Genomic DNA, 22,395 nt, shown 5'->3' with positions numbered 1-22,395 from the left:
ACACCATTTTTGGCTATGGACAGCCAAAAACTACCCCCACGCACCCTTTTTCAAGGCAGCGCAAGGAGCCGGGCTTGAAATTAGGGCAGGGAGCGATGAAAGTGCGGAGGCCGGCAAAGATTGCTTTGAATGTCGGCTGCCCCCGTCCCCCCAGCGCCTCTGGATCCCTCGCCGCTACCGCCCGCCCGATCCACCCCTCTCACCAGCTTTCTTGGGACACGGGTCCTCCTGCAGCAGCGCTGGCGGCTACAGCTTCTCATCCTCCTCATTCGGCCGGTAGCCGCTCTGAGCGCTTTGAGAATGCCCGCCCCTCTCACAATCCCTTAGCTGAGGGCGCTTTTGTCCCAGCTATCAGCGAGGGGGCTGCAGGAGAGGTGGGGGCAGGCATTCTCACAGAGAGGGAGAGAGAGAGGGAGAAAGAGAGAGAGAGAGCAAGAGGGGGGAGAGTGGAAGGTAGAGAGAGAGAAAAAAATTATAGAAAAAGGGAGAAAAAAAGAGAAATGAGAAAATGATTGAAGCAGAGAATGACAGGAAAGAAAGAGAAAGAGAGAGAGAAGTGACTCTTGGTGATGACATATGACATCATCGGGTGAGAAAAACCGTGGTATAGAAAAAAAACCGGAGAGTATTTTTTAATTAATATTTTTTGAAAAACCATGGTATAGCCGTTTCGCGAAGTTTGAACCCGCGAAAATCGAGGGATCACTGTATTATCTAATACAAGATTGACAAAATAAATACATAAATAAAATATACAACCTCTAAAATGAATTTAAACAGAATAAATAAAGTAGCAGCCAAATAATCATAAAAACCCTACATCCTCATCAAAATTGCAAGAGAAGGTTATCGTATATTATCAACAGTAAACACCACAGTTATACAAACTGATGATATTATCTAGCTTGGTAATTAGATGTATGCAAGCAATTAGCCAAACTCTGAGAACTCCAAAGGTTCCCAAGTTCAATCTTGAGTTACATATATTGTCTTTTGTTTGTTTGTTTGTTTGTTTGTTTGTTTGTTCATTTATTCGTTTATTCATTTATTCGTTTATTCGTTTATTCATTTATTCGTTTATTCGTTATTTTTAAAATTCGACTTCTATGCCACCCAATCACAAAGGACTCAGGGCGGCTCACAATAATATAATTGTAATTGTTAATTGGTGAACATCCATCTGTCAGATACTTTACTGAATACTACACTGAGCTAGGTTGGATTAAATTGTCTTTTTGATATCTTCTAATTCTATGATTCTGTGTCCATGAATTCACCGCAAGTGGAGTTTAACTGGAAAGGAACTTTATTTACCTTACTCTAACCCTATCCCTAACTCTTCCTCCAGGATATTAGTGATAGCAGTGATGATTGATTACCATGACCCAAGTATTAATTAAGGATTTTTGAAACAGCTTTTCTTATTGAGTTGCTAGATCACATCCAACTCTTTTCAACCCCATGGACCACAGCACGCCAATTCCCTCCTTCCATCCTCCACTGTCTCCCAGAGTTTACCCAAATTCATGTTCAGTGTTTGGTTATTTTGGTTATGCTGGTACTTCTTTTTTACAACAGTTAGAGGCAAATCAATTTTGTAGTCTATCAGCATTTGTTTGTTTGTTTGTTTGACTTCTATGCCGCCCTTCTCGAAGCAACTCAGGGCAGCGTGTACTGTATATAGCATGTGTGTCAAACTCAGCGCAGATGTATTGCAATGTTTTGTCCCTTCAGAGAGCTGGGGTGGGCATGGGCATGGCCTGTGTGTGATGCATCCAGTCTGTGGGCTGCCAGTTTCCCACCCCTGGCTTATATGAACCTGTAGTGAATTTGAGTTATATGAGAAGGATGGCAGGCCAAGTAGAAATCGTATAGAATGGTGGTTAGGTAAGGGAAGGTGGCTACAAGTAAATGCAATATGTAAATATCTTAATGAAAGGGAGAATAAAGAAGTACTATGGAGGGAGGAGACAGGGTTAGAGAAAATAATAAGAGAAAAAAGTGAGGGGATAAAGGCGCAAGCAACCAATATATATAAATTGCTAGTGCAGTCAGAAGGGGATATGATTGATAGATTGACTAAATGGTGGCAAAATGAGATACAGGTAGAGGTACAAGAGATGGAAAATATAGTAGAAAATATAAGGAAAATTAAAAATACAAGAATCAGGGAAATGAGAAGGAAAATATTACATAAGTGGTATTTTACTCCCGTTCAATTCGCACATTTTCAGCAGAATGTCAGGGGGAATTGTTGGCATGGGTGTCAAGATAAAGGAGTGTTTATGCATATGTTTTGGGAATGCCCGATAGTGCAGGAATTTTGGCAAAAAGTGAAAGAGGATATCAATAGAATGCTAAATATACAATGGACAATCACTAAGGAAATGGCAGTATTAGTTAAAAGCAATGTGATGGGAGAATTTAGAGAAATAAAAAAGCAGCAATAGAAAGCGCTCAGGCAGTAATAGTTTTGGGTTGGAAGGATGCGACAAAATGGACAGTGCAAAATTGGAATAGGTACATGGTGGACCATATTCAATTTGAAATTATGGATAAAAGGATAAATTCGGATAATGAAACTGAGTTGGGACAACTGATGGGACGGTGGGGCAAGGTAAGACGATATATGATGAGCAGAATCCGAGACCAAGCTACAAGAAATAAATTGGAATCACTCTATAATATGTAAACAGATATATTGCTCTTGGGTCAAGTGGACTATACAAGAAACACCCCCGATTTGGTGGTGGGGAATGTGTGTTTGTCTAGGTGGTGGGCACAATTCACTATACACTGTTTTATGCTGTGTGATATAAAATTTGTTAAAAATTAATTTTAAAAAATTAAAAAACAAACCTGTAGTGAATTTGTTACAGTGTTTGTAGGTTGTTCCAACAAGCCTTTAAATAACAACAATAAACTTACCTCCACAGTTCATTATCTTCCTGACAGTTGTGGTTGAAAGAATTTGCCTGCTTCTTAGAAAGTCTGCAATTTGTCCCCCGATAGGCACAATAATGGTCATCACTAAGTGTGGCAGTGCAGACAACATTCCTACCTAAAATCAGAAATTGTAATAAATGAGTTGTTACAGAATAAATTGATGGTTTGGGGGGTGGGTTGAGCAGGTGAATGAGCTCACAACAGTTTGTTTAGTGACTCCTCAATGTTATAATAGCCCTGAGAAATGTGACTTATGACTGTTTTATGCACATATGACTGTTACAGCATTCCCCATGATCAAAATTCAAACGCTTGGTAAATTATTCATATTTATGACTGTTGCAATGTCCTGGGGTAATGCAATCAACATTTGCAACCTTCTGACAAACAAAATCAATGCGGAAGCCAGATTCCACTGGGTTACCTACTGTGTTTTTCAGAGTATAAGATGCCCTCATCACCTCGAGGCTCGACTACTGTAATGCTCTCTACATGGGGCTACCTTTGAAAAGTATTCGGAAACTTCAGATCGTGCAGAATGCAGCTGCAAGAGCAATCATGGGCTTCCCAAAGCATGCTCATGTTACACCAACACTCCGTAGTCTGCATTGGTTGCCGATCAGTTTCCGGTCACAATTCAAAGTGTTGGTTATGACCTATAAAGCCCTTCATGGCACCGGACCAGAATATCTCCGGGACCGCCTTCTGCCGCACGAATCCCAGCGACCGGTTAGGTCCCACAGAGTTGGCCTTCTCCGGGTCCCATCAACTAAACAATGTCATTTGGCGGGACCCAGGAGAAGAGTCTTCTCTGTGGCGGCCCCGACCCTCTGGAACCAGCTCCCCCCAGATATCAGAGTTGCCCCCACCCTCCTTGCCTTTCGCAAGCTCCTAAAAACCCACTTCTGTCGTCAGGCATGGAGGAACTGAAATTTTTTTTCTCCCTTCCCCCTAGGCTTATGGAATTTATACATGGTATGCTTGTTGGTATGATTGGTCTCTTAAATTTGGTTTTTTTAAGATTACTTTTTAATATTAGATTTGTTACATTGTTTTTTATTGTTGTTAGCCGCCCCGAGTCTTCGGAGAGGGGCGGCATACAAATCTAAATAAACTAAACTAAATAAACTAAACTAAACTCTTATACTCTGGGGCATCTTATACTCCAAAAAAATATGGTACTTAACAACTGCAGTGATTCATTTAAAAACTGTTATCAAGAAAGATTGTAAAAAGGGTCAAAACATCACTTTACCATTTGTCTCACTTAGCAACAGAAATTCTGGACTCAGTTGTGGTCGTAAATTGAGGACTACCTATACTGCTAATTTTCAAATTATTTGGACTATATAGATCAGTGATGGTGAACCTTTTTTCCCTTGGGTGCCAAAACAGCGAGCATGCACGCTATCGTGATTGCACAAGTGCCCACACCCATAATCTAATACCTGGGAAGGGAAAAAACAGCTCCTCACACCCCAAGGAGGCCCTTTGGAGACTGGAAACAGCCAGTTTCCCAATTTCTGGTGGGCCCAGTGGACTCGTGTTTCACCCTTCCCAGGCTCCAAAGGCTCCCTGGAACCGGGGGAGTGTAAAAATGCCCTCTCCCATCCCCTGGAGGCTCTCTGGAAACCAAAAATGTCCTCCCAAAGCCTCTGTGTGAGCCAAAAATCAGCTGGCCGGCACACACATGAGCTAGGGCAATGGCTCGTGTGCCAGCAGATATGGCTTTGTGTGCCACCTGTGGCACCCGTGCCATAGGTTTGCCATCACTAATATAAATCATAATTACCAATCTGTATGGACCCTGGCACCAGTTTGAGGAAGGCTGGCTTTATAAACTCAAGCAAACTTAAGGTATATTATCTTGATCATTTCTAATAAAATAAATGTTACCAGTGTGGATATAAATTAGCCTTTTTGTTTCTAGTGAGTGTAGACAAAATAATATTTATAGCAACTTTCCCAGCTACACACATTTTCTTAATAATAAATAAGCAGCACATAATAATGTCCTAGACCAAATATAAATTAGAACCCTTTCAGAATATTTAAACTCAGCATTTCAATGTTGATAAGATTGCAAATTGTTATTTAGGCCTTATCTCCCTAAAGATCAATTTAGCAAAATATTTAATATCTACTTCTATCATTGCTATTCCCCAGTATGTCCAAAAGATGAATTTGGTGTTGATGGAACTAAAAAATGGATTCATAGTAGGCAAAAAACTGAGGAAAAATATTTATGCAGAGGAATTGGAGCTGCCTTTGTTCTGCCTCTTAGCAGTATTTAAAGGCTGCAAATGCAGCATCCTAAGTAGCATTACACACCTGGATCTAGGGAGTTGACCGTTGAGAAATAATGAGGGAAATAAAATATTCTGCAGAGGTTGAAAATTGAGGTAGGAGCAACTTCCAACTGGAATCTTGCAATTGACAAAGGATCCCAGGTGATTATTTAAGGATATGATTAAAAGACCTAAAGTTCAGGAGATTGCAATAATACTTAGACTTATATACTGACCCATGGTGCTTCACATTCCTCTTTAAGTAGTTTATAGAGTCAGCATATTGCCCCCAATAATTTGGGTCCTCATTTTACTGACCTCAGAAAGATGGAAAGCTGACTCAACCTTGAGCTGGTCAGAATTAAACTGCTGGAAGTTGGCAGAATTAGCTTGCAATACTGCATTTTACTGGTAAGCACTGCACCATCATGGCTTGGGGGATTATTATTATTATTATTATTATTATTATTATTATTATTATTATTTAGATTTGTATGCCGCCCCTTTCCGTAGTGGTATCAGCAGAATCCAGTAATTTGATCAAAACAATTAAAACAGCATAATGCCATTCTTTATTGCAAGCTCTATCCCTTTCACAAGGAATAGAATAACAGAATAACAGAATTGGAAGGGGCCTTGGAATCTTCTACAGTCCAAGCCCTGCTCAAGCAGGAAACCCTTTACCATTTCAATTGTCCATTTTTTCCCCTTAAAACCTGCAGTTTTAGATCACTGACAAGTTCTGGAGCACCCACAACCTCTATAGATCATGGGACATATGATGAGAGATGGAGCTTGAGACAACATGACTTTTATGATTTGATCACCCAACAGGACCACCAAGATATACTTTCCTGAGTGGGCCATAAACCGAGTGGGCAAAATTACATTGCTTCATACTGATGGGTGAATACATTGCAGGCCAATGCAAAACATGGTGCACTGTGGTTTAATACTTAAAATGTATTCTAGACTTGAAAAAATATCTTAATTAAATTTCACCAGACATAAAAGCTGGTTAAAAATGTAAACGTCTGCTGTAAGACGATCTAATTTTAGATGCTATTTCTGATTTAGTAGGTTATGTGAGAAATACCAAGCTGTTTTCTGTAAAGTGAGACCTGTCAGAGTAAGCTAAGCTAGAAGACAAAATATGTTGAAGAACACCCTGTAATTAATGGGCTATAATTATGAACCAGCTCAGTCTAATACAACAGAAAAACAGGAACTAGTCTTTCTAGATAACTGCTAGGGGTGTGTAAATTCAAAATTTTGAACATAACTGTATATCACAGATCATCATTGCAAAGGATGTCATCTGGACAACAGCGATGTCACCAGCTAATCCTTTCAACCTCAGTGCTTTTGACATTACTTCCATCATTGCAAAACAACAACAACAATGGGATGGGTGGGAGAAAAAACCCCAAAGTCCTTTTATGTAGTTTAAAAGTAGTTGTTCAAGGATTAATCCAAGAGCTGTTAACCTATGAACACAACACAACTGAAATCTAGTGTTCCGTTTATCAATTAAATGCATGTTTTTCCTTCTTTACAGATGATATTCTTCAACTTGGAAGACTAATGCTTCCAAACATTAAAGCATCATAAAAAGAGGCCACATGGTCCATGAACTTTCTAATCGGTATGCAGTATCTGGAGAGGAGATGAAATAGGTCACCAGCCACCTTTGTACATTTATCTCTATAAAGTTACAAAGTTCTAAATTTCTATTTTAATCACTATGGTTGGATAATGCATGCTCATACCCACTCCTCTCTCTGAGGAAAGCAAAATACACACAGAGAGAGAGCGCACTACACTATAGTTACCCACTTTTTATTTTCTAAGATTTTCACTGGTTTCTATGAGAATCAGAAACAATTTTGAAAATACAGATTATGCTTCAAAGAAATAAACGACTTGCTTGTAAAAGATTATAAGAATCTCTTTTTTTGTATGATGGGATAGGAAGCCTGGTGAGTATTAAGGAAGATCCATTTATTTTATGTTGAGAGTCCAAGAACCTTTACAATTCACAATTCAAAGTGCTGGTAATGACCTTTAAAGCCCTGCCTGGCATTGGGCCAGAATACATCCGGAACCGCCTTCTACTGCACGAATCCCAGCGGCCGATAAGGTCCCACAGAGTTGGCCTTCTCCAGGTCCCGTCGACCAAACAATGTCATTTGGTGGGCCCCAGGAGAAGAGCCTTCTCTGTGGCGGCCCCAGCCCTCTGGAATCAACTCCCTCCAGAGATTAGAACGGCCCCCACCCTCCTTGTCTTTCGCAAATTACTCAAGACCCACCTTTGTCGCCAGGCATGGGGGAGTTAAGATATTCCTTCCCCTAGGCCATTAAAAGTTATGCATGGTATGTTTGTGTGTATGTTTGGTTTTTTACAATAAGGGTTTTTAGTTGTTTTATTAAATTGGATTGTTACATGTTGTTTTACCATTGTTGTTAGCCGCCCCGAGTCTGCGGAGAAGGGTGGCATACAAATCCAATAAATAAATAAATATCCCAGTTTCTTTTAAAATAACATAAATTACCTTACTTATTTCAAATCCAAACACCTCTTCAAAGTAAGCAGGTTGACTAATAAGGAGCAGATAAAAAGTCCAACTTCGACAGAAGTTTGCAACAATGATTGCATAGACAGGCATAGAAGTAAAAAATTTTCTCCACGGAGTCTTGAATTTCTGTAAATGAAAACAGCAGGTGGTTATTTCTTGGACATATTAGAGACTTCAAATAAGATTGCACGCTTATTCTGTGTTCTTATTCTGCATGCTTCTGCCTTTCTTCTTTCTCACTAGCACGTGTGAAAAACAAACCAAAACTGAAAATTTCAAGAGAACAGTGATTACAGCACCATGAACTACAAGCTACAAGCTATATATCTTGAAAAATTATGTTCCAATTACCTGCCACTCTTCTCATGGTTTATTGGCTGTATTTTTGTCATTATTAATTATCAGCACAATCCCATATGTATGTGCACGCAACAAACAATCTGTCATTTTATAAAAATAATTTTTATTTTTGTTTATGTATTAAATATGTGAAGAGAAACACAATGAAAAACAAAAGAAAATCAGAGAAAGAAATAGAATATATATTCTATTGACTTATTTTGCTTGCCTTTGATTATAATAAAGATTTAAATTGATGTATATAAGCACATACATAGCAACAAAAAACCCCAACTTGTCTGTGTTATTATTGTTCTTTGTGTTACATAATCTTTACCTGTAGTGAGGACTGGAGTGAGAATCCAAAAGATAAGATTTAATATAGCAATTGATTTTTTTAAAAGAAAAATACTATAACAAGATTAAGTGCTACATACTGTAGCTCAGATGACACCAACTTCATTTATAGTACAGTCTCTGACTTAACTGGCAGCTTATTGTTTTTCTTGAGGTCTGTACAGAAACACACACAGTAGTGAAATCCTTACTTCCATTGCTCCTAGAAGATTAGCACTCTCTCCAATACTTTCTTCTATGTATCTGCGCTCCTCATCTGTAATTGTAGGATGCGTTGCAGGGCTCTCATATGACACCAAAAACCAAAACATATACCAGACAATGCCAAAACTTCCTGTTGGATATAATATGATGACAAATTGAAATGGAATTGAAATTGAAACCTCCTACACAAGAAGCAAACATTGATTTTTTTAAAGAAAAATCATCTGCTTGAAGGTGTTTTTTATCTAAACAGACACTTCTATCTATATTTTAATTCTATTTCAAATGTATCCCCAAGAAAGCATGCAATCTCCAATGATTCTACTACTCTACAAGAGTCATTTATGGGGTACAGTTCAGTGATGGGTTCTAAATCTCATCACTAATAGTTCATGTCCATGCTTTTGTGCGTGTGTGATGCTTCTATGCATGCGCAGAAGCATCCAGGGTGGGTGGGCGGAACTTTCCCCCCTGCCACTACTGGTTCGTAGAACACACCACTGGTACATTTCCAAAGTCTGATGTAACCTTATAAAAACAGGGATGTAAATTCTTCTTGATCACAGCTTTAAAAAAAATAATCAAAAATCCACCCGTCTTCTAAGCAAACTTAATATGTTCATTTCTTCACCATCACTTTCCAACATAAATTGAATAGTTTTAGGCCTTTTCAGAAGATTCCATGAAATTCAATGGGTACAAGCCACAGTAGTCCAGATGAAAAAGACCACCTTAAAAAGCTGAATAAAAATTCCTATCTAATTTGATGGATTCCTTGCACAAAATGAAAGAGAATGCATAAAATAAGGGACAATGGGGTGAACGCTATCTTTCAGGTCTTATCTATTTTGGCCTGACACTTGAATCTTATAGTAGAGATGGAGAAGAATGAGAACTGTGGCCAAACTATGGGAGAAAAAGGAAAGAGTAGGTAAAAATAAATCTGATCCTTGGCATATCATCCACATATGGAGAGAATTAGTTGTGGATAATTTTTTCATCTCTAGTTTCATTCTGTAAATCCACATGGTTCATATAATTGCCCCTCTTAAAACAATGTTAATTTTTAAAAGGTCAAAACTTTGCAAATCGTAACATCTCTGAAAATACTTGGAAAATTACTGGACTCTCGAGAACTTTGGAAATATTGCATAAATGAAATTTGAGACATTTGGGAGGGAATGTTCAATGATCATATAATATTTTATGCCTTCCAAAGGTGGATTATTCTTAATCTGGAGTTATCTCAAATTTGTAATAGTTACTGCCTATACAAGAATGTCCCACCTACCATGCTATCACAATGTTTCAGTTAAAAAGCCATTTGACAGAAAACAGAAAAAGGATATTGCAGAAAGGGTCCTTTGTGCTCCCTTACAGTTTGTTACTGAGAATTTTCTATGCCTTTTACAATAATTAACTTCATTTCCATAAAAATTATTCTAACTGAAGATCAGGTTCGTAGCTGGCAATTCAACCTGCCCTCCTTTACACTGAATTAAGTGCAACATGATTGAGTCACTGTCCTCATTTAGGCCAAATTTGACATTCTGAACAATTCCACTGTGTGGGGAATTGTATTTCTAGGCAATCTAATTTGTCCATTTTGAATGTTCTTTCTGTCTAAATTCCCCCAGAGTTTTCTCTTCATGATTCTACTGTTCAGTGATACCTCGTCTTATGAACTTAATTGGTTCCAGGATGAAGTTCGTAAGGTGAAAAGTTCGTAAAATGAAGCAATGTTTCCCATAGGAATCAATGGAAAAGCGATTAATGCGTGCAAGCCCAAAATTCACCCCTTTTGCCAGCCGAAGTGCCCGGTTTCATGCTGGTGAGATTCCCCTGAGGTTCCCCTCCATGGGAAACCCCACGTCCAGATTTTGCGATGCTCCAGGGGAATCCCACCAGAGGAATCCCACCAGCGTGAAAACGGGCGCTTTGGCTGGCAATGGAAGTCCGGAGGCGGTGGCAGGTTCATAAGGTGAAAATAGTTTGGAAGAAGAGGCAAAAATTTTTTAAACCCCGGGTTCGTATCTCGAAGAGTTCATGTGATGAGGGGTTTGTAAGACGAGGTATCACTGTATTTATATATAGTATTAGAACACAGCCATATCAGGGGTGGGTTCTGGATTCTCCCACTGCCATTTTGTTCAGTGATGTGATGTGATGCACATGCCATGTGTGAGCTTTGCTCAGGCAGACATACATGTGCAGCACTTTTAAAAAAGCTTGTGCACATGCACAAAAGCAAAACCCCAAGATGATGGTGCCTACAGTGTTTCCGGGAGAACTGGCTTGGAGGGCATGGCAGGTCTGGGTCACTGCTAGTTCTAGAAATCCAGGCCCCCAAGTTACTACCGGTTGTATAGAATCGGCCCAAACTGGGAGGAACTGAGCCATATTCTGAGTCAAAATCTGGGTTTCCAAAACTGGCTTTGAGCTGTCAAGCTCAAAGCCCAGGAAAACATCAAAACAGCATTAAGGATGATGGACCCATAAACAAAGGGATTGCCAAAAATCATCTTTCCTTGTTTCCCTGAATTTCAGAACATTGTTGAGTAGAGTGACATTGTTGGGTATGATCCTGAATGGGTGCTTTATCCTTCCTCTAAAACTTTTGGATTATATTTATGGTTGCTAACTTTCCCACATTATTTTTCTAAAGCAAGATGAGAAGAGAAGATCATACCATACACGTAGAACACAGAAGACCATCCTGTATATTGCACTAATATCCCAGCCAATGGCATTGCAATGACTGCACCTGCATAGGATCCTAGAGAATAATAATAATTTTTAAAAATCATGAGTAAATTATAAACATCTGTTGAAATGGCATCAAGTCTGAAATTTAATTCCCTTTGGCATCTTGGGTATCAGCAGGGGCACTGGCTTTTCCTATCTCGTGATATCATTATGCAAAGCTATGAATTATGCCATGGAAACCTCTTTATGACTCCTATTGAGTGCGTTTGGAAGACATTTTTGTAATTTCTAAGAAAACTGTTCACTAATAGCTTCTGGTTAAAGTGACCATGTGAATTATTTCAGTCATTCTTTCCTAATCAATTTCCTTTCAGGTATACATGAAGTTGAAAATTATTATTATTATTATTATTATTATTATTATTATTATTATTATTATTATTATTATTATTATTATTATTATTTAGATTTGTATGCCGCCCCTCTCCATAGAGGAAAATAGATGAAATAACCTCTACAAATTTCACAATCTTATCTTAATGTTGCCAGATAATTAGTTCATATAACCATCCTATAAATCCACATAAAAATGTATCCAATAAACAGTAACCTTGAATACTTAAGAGATTCTTTTGGATCCATTTGACTTTATTTGTCAAGCTGGAAAGTTGGTGTAATATTTTTATTATTATTGTTGTTCTCAACCTGAATCTCATCCATTGCTGAATGAAGGTATCTTCATTGAAGCTTATAGACCATAAACTATCATGGTTGCCCAGTGTAAATTTCCCAGTCCTGGGCTGGGAAAGATGATCTCAAAACACTCGGTTGTTGGAAGAATATAACCTTTATCTTTCTTCATCTTAGCCACGTATCACACCATCTTCAATATATTAATATTGTGATCTATGTGCTTATGCTTAGATCCTTTCATTTAATGTCACAGCTACAATGGCTTAATTTAATGTCATTTCCAGAACTGTAAGTTAATGCACAAAACCCGGGAAAACACATTATTCTTCCACAAATAATAATTCAGACTGATAAATCCAAATGTTCTCACCTGAATAAGAAATCTAACATTCAAGAATAGGTTCTCAACTTCTTAACAAACCTTAACAAACAGAATGAGTCTAAATTGTTCTCTGTGGAAACAAAATTTAACTCCAAAGTATCTGAATATTGATGATGCGTTTATTTCATTGTATGTTAGAAACAGGAGAATACAAAACAAGTGAAATAATGCAGATGTCACTTACCACAGAAAGATGTAGTTGCTAGTCTACTTCTCTCTAAGGGAGGAGCCCACTTGCTCCAAATTCCATGGCAAGCTGGATAAGTTACACCCTGTGAAGAAGGTTACTTGGTTTACAGATGCTACAACTGACATACAAGAAAAAGGATAAAACAAAAGTGGGAAATGTATTTATTACATTTATTACAACATCCTTCCCCTAAAATAGGGTGGGAATGGAGATTTTACAGTATCATTTCCCACACAATGTGCAGCAAGTCATGCCTACGGAACCAGTAGTAAAAAAAATTGAATCCCACAACTGGCACTAATGTGCAAAATGTGTCTTTTCTCTCTTCATTTCTTCACACTGGGAAGAAAGAAAAGGAGAGCAAAAACAAGGAAGTGGCCAATCAGCAATGGTAGCTGGGAGAACCAATGGGGTTTCTGACATCTCCACTTTCATTGCAGAGGGCTACTGCATCTTTTTTGCAGAGGGGACAAGTGGTCAGCAATAAGCATTCATCTTGCTTCTGTACTGCTCTTCTTCTGCTAGAGCTTTTCTTGAGACCCATGCCTTGGCTATCATATTTTGATGGCAAAATCCAGATGTCCCCTAGACATGGCAGCAAATTGCTACGAAATATTTCAACTCATTGCTGCTGTCTAGGGATGATACAGATTTTTGCAGCCCAGATATGTGACCACAGAATTAAAGAGTAGGAATAGCAATAGCACTTAGATTTATATACCACCTCACAATGCTTTACAGCCCTCTGGAATCCATTTACAGAGTCATAATATTGCCGCCAACAATCTGGGTCTTCATGGACCTAAAAAGTCATATAATCCAGTCTGAATACCCCAACCCCCAACATTTTTCCCTTAGACTTTCCAAGGTTGTCTTCTCCAGATTCCTTAGAGGTCAGTAAGGGGCGAGCATGTGCCTTCCGTCCCCTGTCCAATTGTCTCTCCTATATTTTATATATCTTTTCTCCCATCCATATATCCTTCCTCTACTCTTCATTGATGTATTCTATTCTCATATCTCTTCTTCTATCCCTTCCTTGATATCTACTACTACACGTTTTTATTCTCCTTAACTTTCTATTTGTATTGGACAAAATAAATAAATAAATAAATAAATAAATAAATAAATAAATAAATAAATAAATAAATAAATAAATAAATAAATAAATAAATAAATAAATAAATAAATAAATAAATAAATAAATAAATAAATAAATAAATAAATAAATAAATAAATAAATAAACAAACAAACAAACAAACAAACAAACAAACATTGGCATCTTAACTGCCAGTTCTCAATTTATGGATACCTTAATCACTGACTTTTCTCATTTTCTCCTGCCTCCAGATTTTAAACAAATAAAAAGATTTAAAAGAGATTCTGTATTTGCACCACCCCATTTATGCATCAAATACCTCACCATTTAAATCCGGTAAAAGCTTTCTATAACTTATGGGATATTTTAACTTTGGAAAAGTACATTTGGGATTATTTTCCAATTTGGCTTGTGCTTGTTTAGGTAGATCATCACATCCCACAGAAGCAGCCTACACAGAGAGGCATCATGCTCCCCAAAAATGCCACTATTTTGGACAGTTAATTTGAAACGGCCCCTTTAAGATACTTGAAGATGCCAAGCTGAATAGGAAAGGTAGTGTGCTAAAGTTCAGAAATTCTGGAAGGAAGTGCAGAATGAAATAAATAAGATGTTAAACATTAAGTGGATAATTACAAAAGAAATAGCGGTATTAGTTAAACAAAGAGAACTGAGAGATTTTAAAGAAATAAAAACTGCAGCAGTGGAAAGTGCTCAAGCAGTAGTGGTATTGGGTTGGAAAGAGGTTAAAAAATGGACATTACAGAATTGGTACTGGTACATGGTGGATCACATTCACTTTGAAATTATGGAAATAAGATTAAACAACTTTAATGAAAACAAACTGGAGAAACTGATGGAACGATGGGACAAGGTGAAAGATTATATGTTAAGTAAAATTTGCGATGAAAAGGTGAAAGATAAACTCCAATCACTCTTTGAATTGTAAATAAATGCAAATCAGAGCTGAGGAAATAACAGAATATATACTTGTAAATATTTGAACACCCCCCCCCCCAATTGGTGGTGGAGAATGTATGTTTAGTCGGGTGATGGGAACACATGCACAGAGCACTGTTGTATGTTGTTTGTATTGTATTATGTATGTACAAAAACCAATAATATATATATATATATATATACGAAAACCAATATATATATATATATATATATATATATATATATATATATATATATATATATATGTAGATTGTTTTGAGTTCGGGTTTTGCCCTGTGTAATATTTTGCATGTTTATGCGACGTTTCGGTGAAATCACATCCACCATCATCAGGCTGAAGTTTCCAAGCTTCGTGCTGTTGTAAAATGGAATGTCTGCAACTGTCATTTCTTCCTAGTGTATAGTGTGGGGGTGGAGATTTGATTTGAATGTAGCAAATAGATTGGGTGATTATGTTTCAGTGATCTGATTGGTTGGTGTAATCATAATTATTAGAAGGATTGACATGGTGATTTTATGAAGTATTTTTTTTTAAGGCTGGTTTCCAAATTTCAAAAGTCCAAAATCATAATTATTAGAAGGATTGAATGGTGATTTTTATGAAGTGTTTTTTTTGTTTAAGGCTGGTTTCCAAATTTCTGGTAGGCGGGACGTGTCATCTCTTTTATTCATGCAAAGGGGGCTCCTTTCAATTTCTATGGCTTCTAGGGCAATTCTTCTATATAAATTCTCTGTTTTGTGAAGTAATGTGCTGGACAAGGGAGGAAGTCTTATCTTCTTTTTTAACTGCATTCACATGTTCTGCAAGGCGTGCACTTACTCTTCGGTTGGTTTGTCCAATGTATGTGGCTGCACATGTTTTGCAAGGGATTTCATAGATTCCTTGGTATTCCAATTGGATTTTATCTTTGGGGCTCCTTAGGATATTAGATATTTTTTGGTTGGTGCAAAATGAAGTTTTGATGTTATGTTTGTGCAGGATTTTACTAATTTTGTCTGTGGTGCCCTTGATGTAAGGGAGGATGGTGGTACCATTGTCCTGTTCTTGATCTTGTTTTTTGGGGGGTGTCTCTTTTTTGATTAGATTTGTGATTGTTTTCTCTTCGAATCCATTAGAAATTAATACATCTTTGAGTTTGTTCAATTCAGTTTTTAAGTGCTCATGGTCAGCTAAGCGTTTGGTTCTGGTGATGAGAGTTTTGGCCACTGAGGTGATTTGTGCGGGGTGGTGGTGTGAGTGTGCATTTAGATAATGGTTGGTATGGGTTTTCTTTTGGTAGATAGTGTGTCCTAGGCTGGATTCATTTTGCACCAACCAAAAAATATCTAATATCCTAAGGAGCCCCAAAGATAAAATCCAATTGGAATACCAAGGAATCTATGAAATCCCTTGCAAAACATGTGCAGCCACATACATTGGACAAACCAACCGAAGAGTAAGTGCACGCCTTGCAGAACATGTGAATGCAGTTAAAAAAGAAGATAAGACTTCCTCCCTTGTCCAGCACATTAAAAAAACAGGGCACAAAATTGACTTTGAAAAAACTAAATTACTTCACAAAACAGAGAATTTATATAGAAGAATTGCCCTAGAAGCCATAGAAATTGAAAGGAGCCCCCTTTGCATGAATAAAAGAGATGACACGTCCCGCCTACCAGAAATTTGGAAACCAGCCTTAAACAAAAAAAACACTTCATAAAAATCACCATTCAATCCTTCTAATAATTATGATTTTGGACTTTTGAAATTTGGAAACCAGCCTTAAAAAAAAACACTTCATAAAATCACCATGTCAATCCTTCTAATAATTATGATTACACCAACCAATCAGATCACTGAAACATAATCACCCAATCTATTTGCTACATTCAAACCAAATCTCCACCCCCACACTATACACTAGGAAGAAATGACAGTTGCAGACATTCCATTTTACAACAGCACGAAGCTTGGAAACTTCAGCCTGATGATGGTGGATGTGATTTCACTGAAACGTCGCATAAACATGCAAAATATTACACAGGGCAAAACCCGAACTCAGAACAATCTACATACATATACCCGTGAAAATTATATTAAAAGGAAAGGTAGATAGAAGACAGGAGATGAAGGTAGTAGTGAGTTGGAGGCATCCCCCCAGGACTGGTTGCCCAGAGCAATGGGCCTCCCTTTTCCTCTGAAGTGACTATCCCCCCCCCCTTCAATAGGCAAGATGCTGAAACAATATGTCACACTGAGGGGCATACCAAAGAGAACCAGCAAATCAAGCTGTCCATAGAAGAGTTTGCACTTCAGTTCCATACCTCAACCAAACCTTGCAAGATTCTAACAAAGATGACAAATCCAAAATGCACCCGGGCAGCAGATGGTATTAGCATGTTGAGGGTAGATGTCAGTAGTATCGCTGCACCAAAGACCCTGAAAGAAATTAATGGAATTATTGAGAACTATGTCTGAATGCTAGTAATCATGTTTACCTATAGATCTAATACAGGCAGTCCTTATTCCGACTTATGACCACAATTGAGCCTAACATTTCTGTTGCTAAGTTGAGAGAGTTGTTAAGTAAAGTTTTATCCATTTTATGACTTTCCTTGCCACAGTTGTTAAATGAATCTATGCAGTTGTTAAGTAGATTAGGCTTCCCCATTTGTTTGTCAGAAGGTCGTAAAAGGTGATCCTTGACTCCAGGATACTGCAACTATCATAAATATGAGTCAATTCCCAAGAAACTGAATTTTGATCCAATGACTGTAAGGATGCTGCAATTGTCTTAAGCTTGAAAAATGATCTTAATTCACATTTTCCAGTGCTGTTAGAAATTTGAATGCTCACTAAGCAAACTGTTGCAAGTCAAGGCCTACCTGTAGTTGATTTATATTTGTGTTCTCTGTAACATATAAATGTTGGAACTGATCCAGGTTCAGTTGCAGATTTATTGCTGGAGCCTGGATGGGTTTCTCAGACCAAAATATGTCACAACTTATTTGTGGATAAAATTAAAAATGTGTGCTTTTTCTTTTCCAGGAGGAAAAAAAACCTAGGATTTAAATTGGGAAAAAATACCATGTCCAAATTCATTTTATTTACATAATAATTTGATATTAAATATTTCATATTTTCTGATGCTTCCAAATCCATCCTTATATGAAACAAGAATCCTTATGATATAAAACTCGCATTGCAATAAGATTTTGAGTGGTAAGATCAATTACAGTACTATTGAGGAGTTTGATTTCCTCTCAGTGAGGACATATAGATTACTTTCAATAATATCTTTGTAAAGTTTTCTCGATTTACAATATATTCATATACACAACTGCTACAGAAATCCCATTATATTCAGTTGGATTTCCTGACCCCTAGAAACAAATCAGCACACTTATGTACAAAGAAGTTTCTCTTCCTCCAATTTATAACTCCTTCTGAAAATTATACACACCAAATATATCTTCAGAGAGACTGAAAGACCTTCAAAGCATTCCTTTTAGACATCAGCCTCTGCAGGTAGATTAGTCTGTCCACAGAGAAAAATACCTACTAATCGTTACCTTGATCAAATATCCTGAAGTGTTTTAAAGCCATCAGTTATACAAAGGATGATAATTCATAATAATATTTTGGGAGCATGCATTCAATCATTCATCATATCATTGTTCACTTGAGATTTATAACTGAACATATCAAATTAAGATATATTGTATTTATGTCATCTGATAGAAAAATGTTGTCTATTGGTGCTCGATCTCTAACACTGGCTTTGTATGTGGATGTCATCACCTCATCTTATTAGGCAGTGAAAATCTGAATGTGAAAATACCTTTAAAATGTGATTAGAAAAAAACATAACCTTAAAGGGGCCCTGTGGACATTTTGATTTGGAACAGGAAGCCATTTATTTCAAATCTGTTTTCCAGTGGAAAAACAAAAAAAGCATTGCTACATAACCTTGAATGATTCACCTATTTTGCCCAGCTGCTGTAATAATAATAATAATAATAATAATAATAATAATAATAATAATAATAATATATTATTATTAATTTGATTTGTATGCCGCCCCTCTCCGAAGACTCGGAGCAGCTCACTACAGAATAATAAAAACATATAAACAAATAAAATTATGAAAACGTTTTTCCTTCAGTAGGAAACACTAATCAGAGGATGCTGGCCAGCAGTACAGACATTGCTGTTTTGAGACAAAAATGTTTGTTTGTTTAAATGATTAAGATCAAGGCAGGAAATAAGAACACATCACTAAGCATAGAGCACACCCTTCAGCTCATGGCTTCCCTGCATCTGTTATATATGTGACAGGAGAGAGAACTGATATTGTTTGAAAAAGACAAATAATTCAAGGCAGCTGTGTGGGAAAAGGTCAGTTGGCCTATGGAGGATGCTCCACTCCAGTGAAACTCCATTTTACTCCTTTATTATTAATGCATCCCAGCAAACCTCTTTCTATATAAACAATATCTCTCACTCTCTTGAAAAAAAGGAAAGGGAAAACACACACAAAGGAACGTGTGACAGGCTGCATATACCTATGTTTAACAATTCCTCCTCAAGTGTTTCCTGCATTTTTTTTCTTAGCCTGTCCTGAATACAATGTTTACTTTAATATATAGATCATATTTCCTGGACAATAAACTCTCTCCCAAATATATGAGTGGCTGGTTTCCAAGAATTCAATTTTTAATACATTAATTCAATATTCTTAAGTATCCAAGAAACTGTCTTTGGGGGGGAAAAAACCCTGTCAAGATCACAATAAGGGCTGAATATTAACGTACACAGGCATGCAGATATACAAACACACCGCTTATTTTAATAAACAATTGTATAATCATAAACAGAACATCAAAGTACAGTCAACGTTACTTAAAATATCAATTTTTATTTTCCTGTTCTACGTTGTGGAACATGTTTGCTTGTTGCTTGCTTTTCCTGTCATTATTTAGTCTTTTTTAAAAAAAACCAAAAAACCCCCCACTTTCATTTCATTTTCTTTCACTTTTCTATTTTACAGGTTTTTCACCTAAGAATCTGCCCATACTGCAAGCTTTAGTTCAGATTTCAATGATTTAGTGATTTAGAAAAACAGCCTGATCAAACTTGTTTTGGATCCACCCACCCCCATTTCATTTTAATCAAGAGCAAATCCAAAACTTCTGATATGCATATTGATTTCTGTAATTATTTAAAAGATTTGCCATATTTTTTGAAATATGAAGCACACTTTCCCAACAGTGGGTGGAAATGTCTGTGCGTTCGGCCTCCATGGATCCCATTTTTGGCGTCCATGCGCCACATTTTTGGCCTCCATGCATCCTGCTTTTGGCTCATTCCAGGTGGTAGGGATTGCCAGCAATGGTTGCCACCATTTGGCAATGATAGGCAGCAGCAATCCCTGCTGCCTAGAACAGCTGATGGTTGGTATTCTGGGAGACCGATCGAACTGCCAATCAGCTGCTTCTGTGAAATCAGGCTCTGCTGAAACTGACCAGGCTGTTTGCTGTTTGCTGCAAGGAGGGAAATTGCTGTGAGGTAGAGGCAGATTTTTTTTTCTCCCCAAAAGCCAGATACATCTAGTCCAAAAGGTGCAGTAGCATGCCCTTTCCCATTTAAAACAACCTTGAGCAGTTTACAACAGTGATAAAATCCAAGAACTAAGAAAAAACTGTGCCTTAATTTTTTCTCCAGGAAATTTCTAATCAATTCCAAAGAATGGAAATACAATCTCTGTAAAATATTATTCCATAAAACAAAACTACCCACTACTGACCTTTATGTGCTGAAAATGGATAATGTAAAGTTTATATGAACTCCAAAAGTAAAAAAAGTTTTAAAAATATTTTAATTATTATTTTAAAATTGAATTTGATTTTTTTTCTTTTTTCATTAACTTTCTTAGAAGTTTTTTGCTTGTTTGTTTGGGGACTTCTTTAACAAATAACAAACATTTTTATTGCTAGAAATATTTTCACACAGAGGAAAAAATTAATTCACTCCAAATTATAACCTTCACACCAACCACTTAGTAGTGTCTCCGCAAACATTTTCATTTTTCCCAAAATCACACAAGAATTTCAACAAGACAATACTACTAATGTTAAAGCAAAATTAAACCTCATTGAGTCATTTTTGGCTTATTCTTATCAGTATGGCTGCAACCAATGCAATTGTGGGACAGAATAGAAAAAAGAACATCTGTAGCATTTAAAAAGCATCAGAAAAATTTAACATCTTAGGAACATTTAAAGAGCCTTGCATAAATTATTGGTCAGCAGATGGAGCACTTGTTTAACTAAATTCTACTTTAAGAATATTTCCCTATAATTGCTAACTAAAGGATTTACTTATCCTATGCAAAGTAACACTTTTAATTTAACTATTAAATGGAATTTCCAATTTCCAACAGAAAATGTTTTTTTCCTATTATGAAAGAATAATCAAGATTAATTGAGAAATTAATCATTGAATAAAGGTAGTTCTTGATTTATAACCAGAATAAAGCCCAAAATCTGTTGCTAAGCAAGACATTTGTTTTGTGAGTTTTCCCCATTTAACAGCCTTCCTTCCCACAGTTGTTAAGTGAATCACTGCAGTTGCTAAGTTTGTAAGTTAAGTGAATCTGGCTTCCCCATTGACTTTGCTTGTCAGAAGGTCGGTTAAAGGTAATCACATGACCCAAGACACAGCTACTGTCATTAACATGAGTCAATTGTCAAACATCTGAATTTTGATCACATGACCAGGGGGATACCACAATGATTGTAAGTATGAAAAATGGTCATATCTAGCTTTTTTCAGTGCAGTTGTAACTTTGAACACTCAATAAGTGAATTGTTGTAAGTCGTGGACTAACTAAACAGTGAGAAATGGAAACCTCGGTGTGGGAGGACAAACTTTGAGTCACTATTGATTCTTGGTGGCTGCTTGGAGAAGTCCCTGCAGTGTTATTGGGATGATTTCAGAAATGATTTGCCATTGTCTCCTTGTTAGAGCTGAGAGGGAATGACTGGCCAAGCTAACTTTGTGCCTAAGAACCCGTTATCTCCTGATAGCAAGCCTGATGCCTTACTTCACCAAACCGACTCTTAAAACCTCAACCGCTCTAACAAAATGCAGAAGATGGGTGGAAATAAGATATTAGATTAAGTCTAAATCATGCTTATAGTGTCCATCTCTGTGTGTGTGTGTGTGTGTTATGTCAACTCAACCTTTTTCACGTGCCAGAGTTACCTACTAAGTCTTTTTGGTGAGATAACTTATTTGGAAGCAATATCTTTGAAAGGTTTTTGTGAAATTAAAAAGACAGTCTAAAGTCCATTGTTGTTTCCTTATTCTGGCATGACAGATCTCCCTTATACAGAAAACCATCATGGAATGGAGTTTTGAAAATATTGAGTATTGATCTCAGAGGCTTTACTTTTAAGTAAATGTACAGGCTATAACATCCAGTATTTCATGTTAGCCTGCTCAAGGTTGCCTTCGCCTTGCCCAGCCACCCATACCCCAACTTATAGAAGTGGAGCAACAGAACAACAGAACAAAATAAGGTGTACTTATTGCTGAAGTCTTATTTTCATGTGTGATCAGCAAGTTCCATTTTTTTTTATTTATAGTTTCATCAAATTGGAAACAATTGTTATC

General features: G+C 37.1%; 1 protein-coding gene across 1 annotated transcript in view; it reads right to left on the bottom strand.

Moving 5' to 3' along the window:
• The window catches only part of SLC17A6 (solute carrier family 17 member 6), a 67,845-nt gene that overhangs the window by 4,194 nt on the left and 41,256 nt on the right, over positions 1-22,395 (bottom strand). The window contains exons 4-9 of the mRNA XM_070735214.1: positions 17,043-17,157; positions 12,676-12,763; positions 11,400-11,486; positions 8,698-8,840; positions 7,787-7,936; positions 2,929-3,061 (exon numbers count right to left, since the gene is read on the bottom strand). Coding sequence (XP_070591315.1) covers positions 2,929-3,061; positions 7,787-7,936; positions 8,698-8,840; positions 11,400-11,486; positions 12,676-12,763; positions 17,043-17,157 — 716 coding nt within the window. The remainder of the gene's footprint in view (positions 1-2,928; positions 3,062-7,786; positions 7,937-8,697; positions 8,841-11,399; positions 11,487-12,675; positions 12,764-17,042; positions 17,158-22,395) is intronic.

The sequence above is a fragment of the Erythrolamprus reginae genome, chromosome 1 (assembly GCF_031021105.1).
Source record: "Erythrolamprus reginae isolate rEryReg1 chromosome 1, rEryReg1.hap1, whole genome shotgun sequence".
NCBI lineage: Eukaryota > Metazoa > Chordata > Lepidosauria > Squamata > Dipsadidae > Erythrolamprus > Erythrolamprus reginae.
Note: the sequence above shows the minus strand (reverse complement) of the source record. Positions and strands in the feature narration are given on the sequence as shown.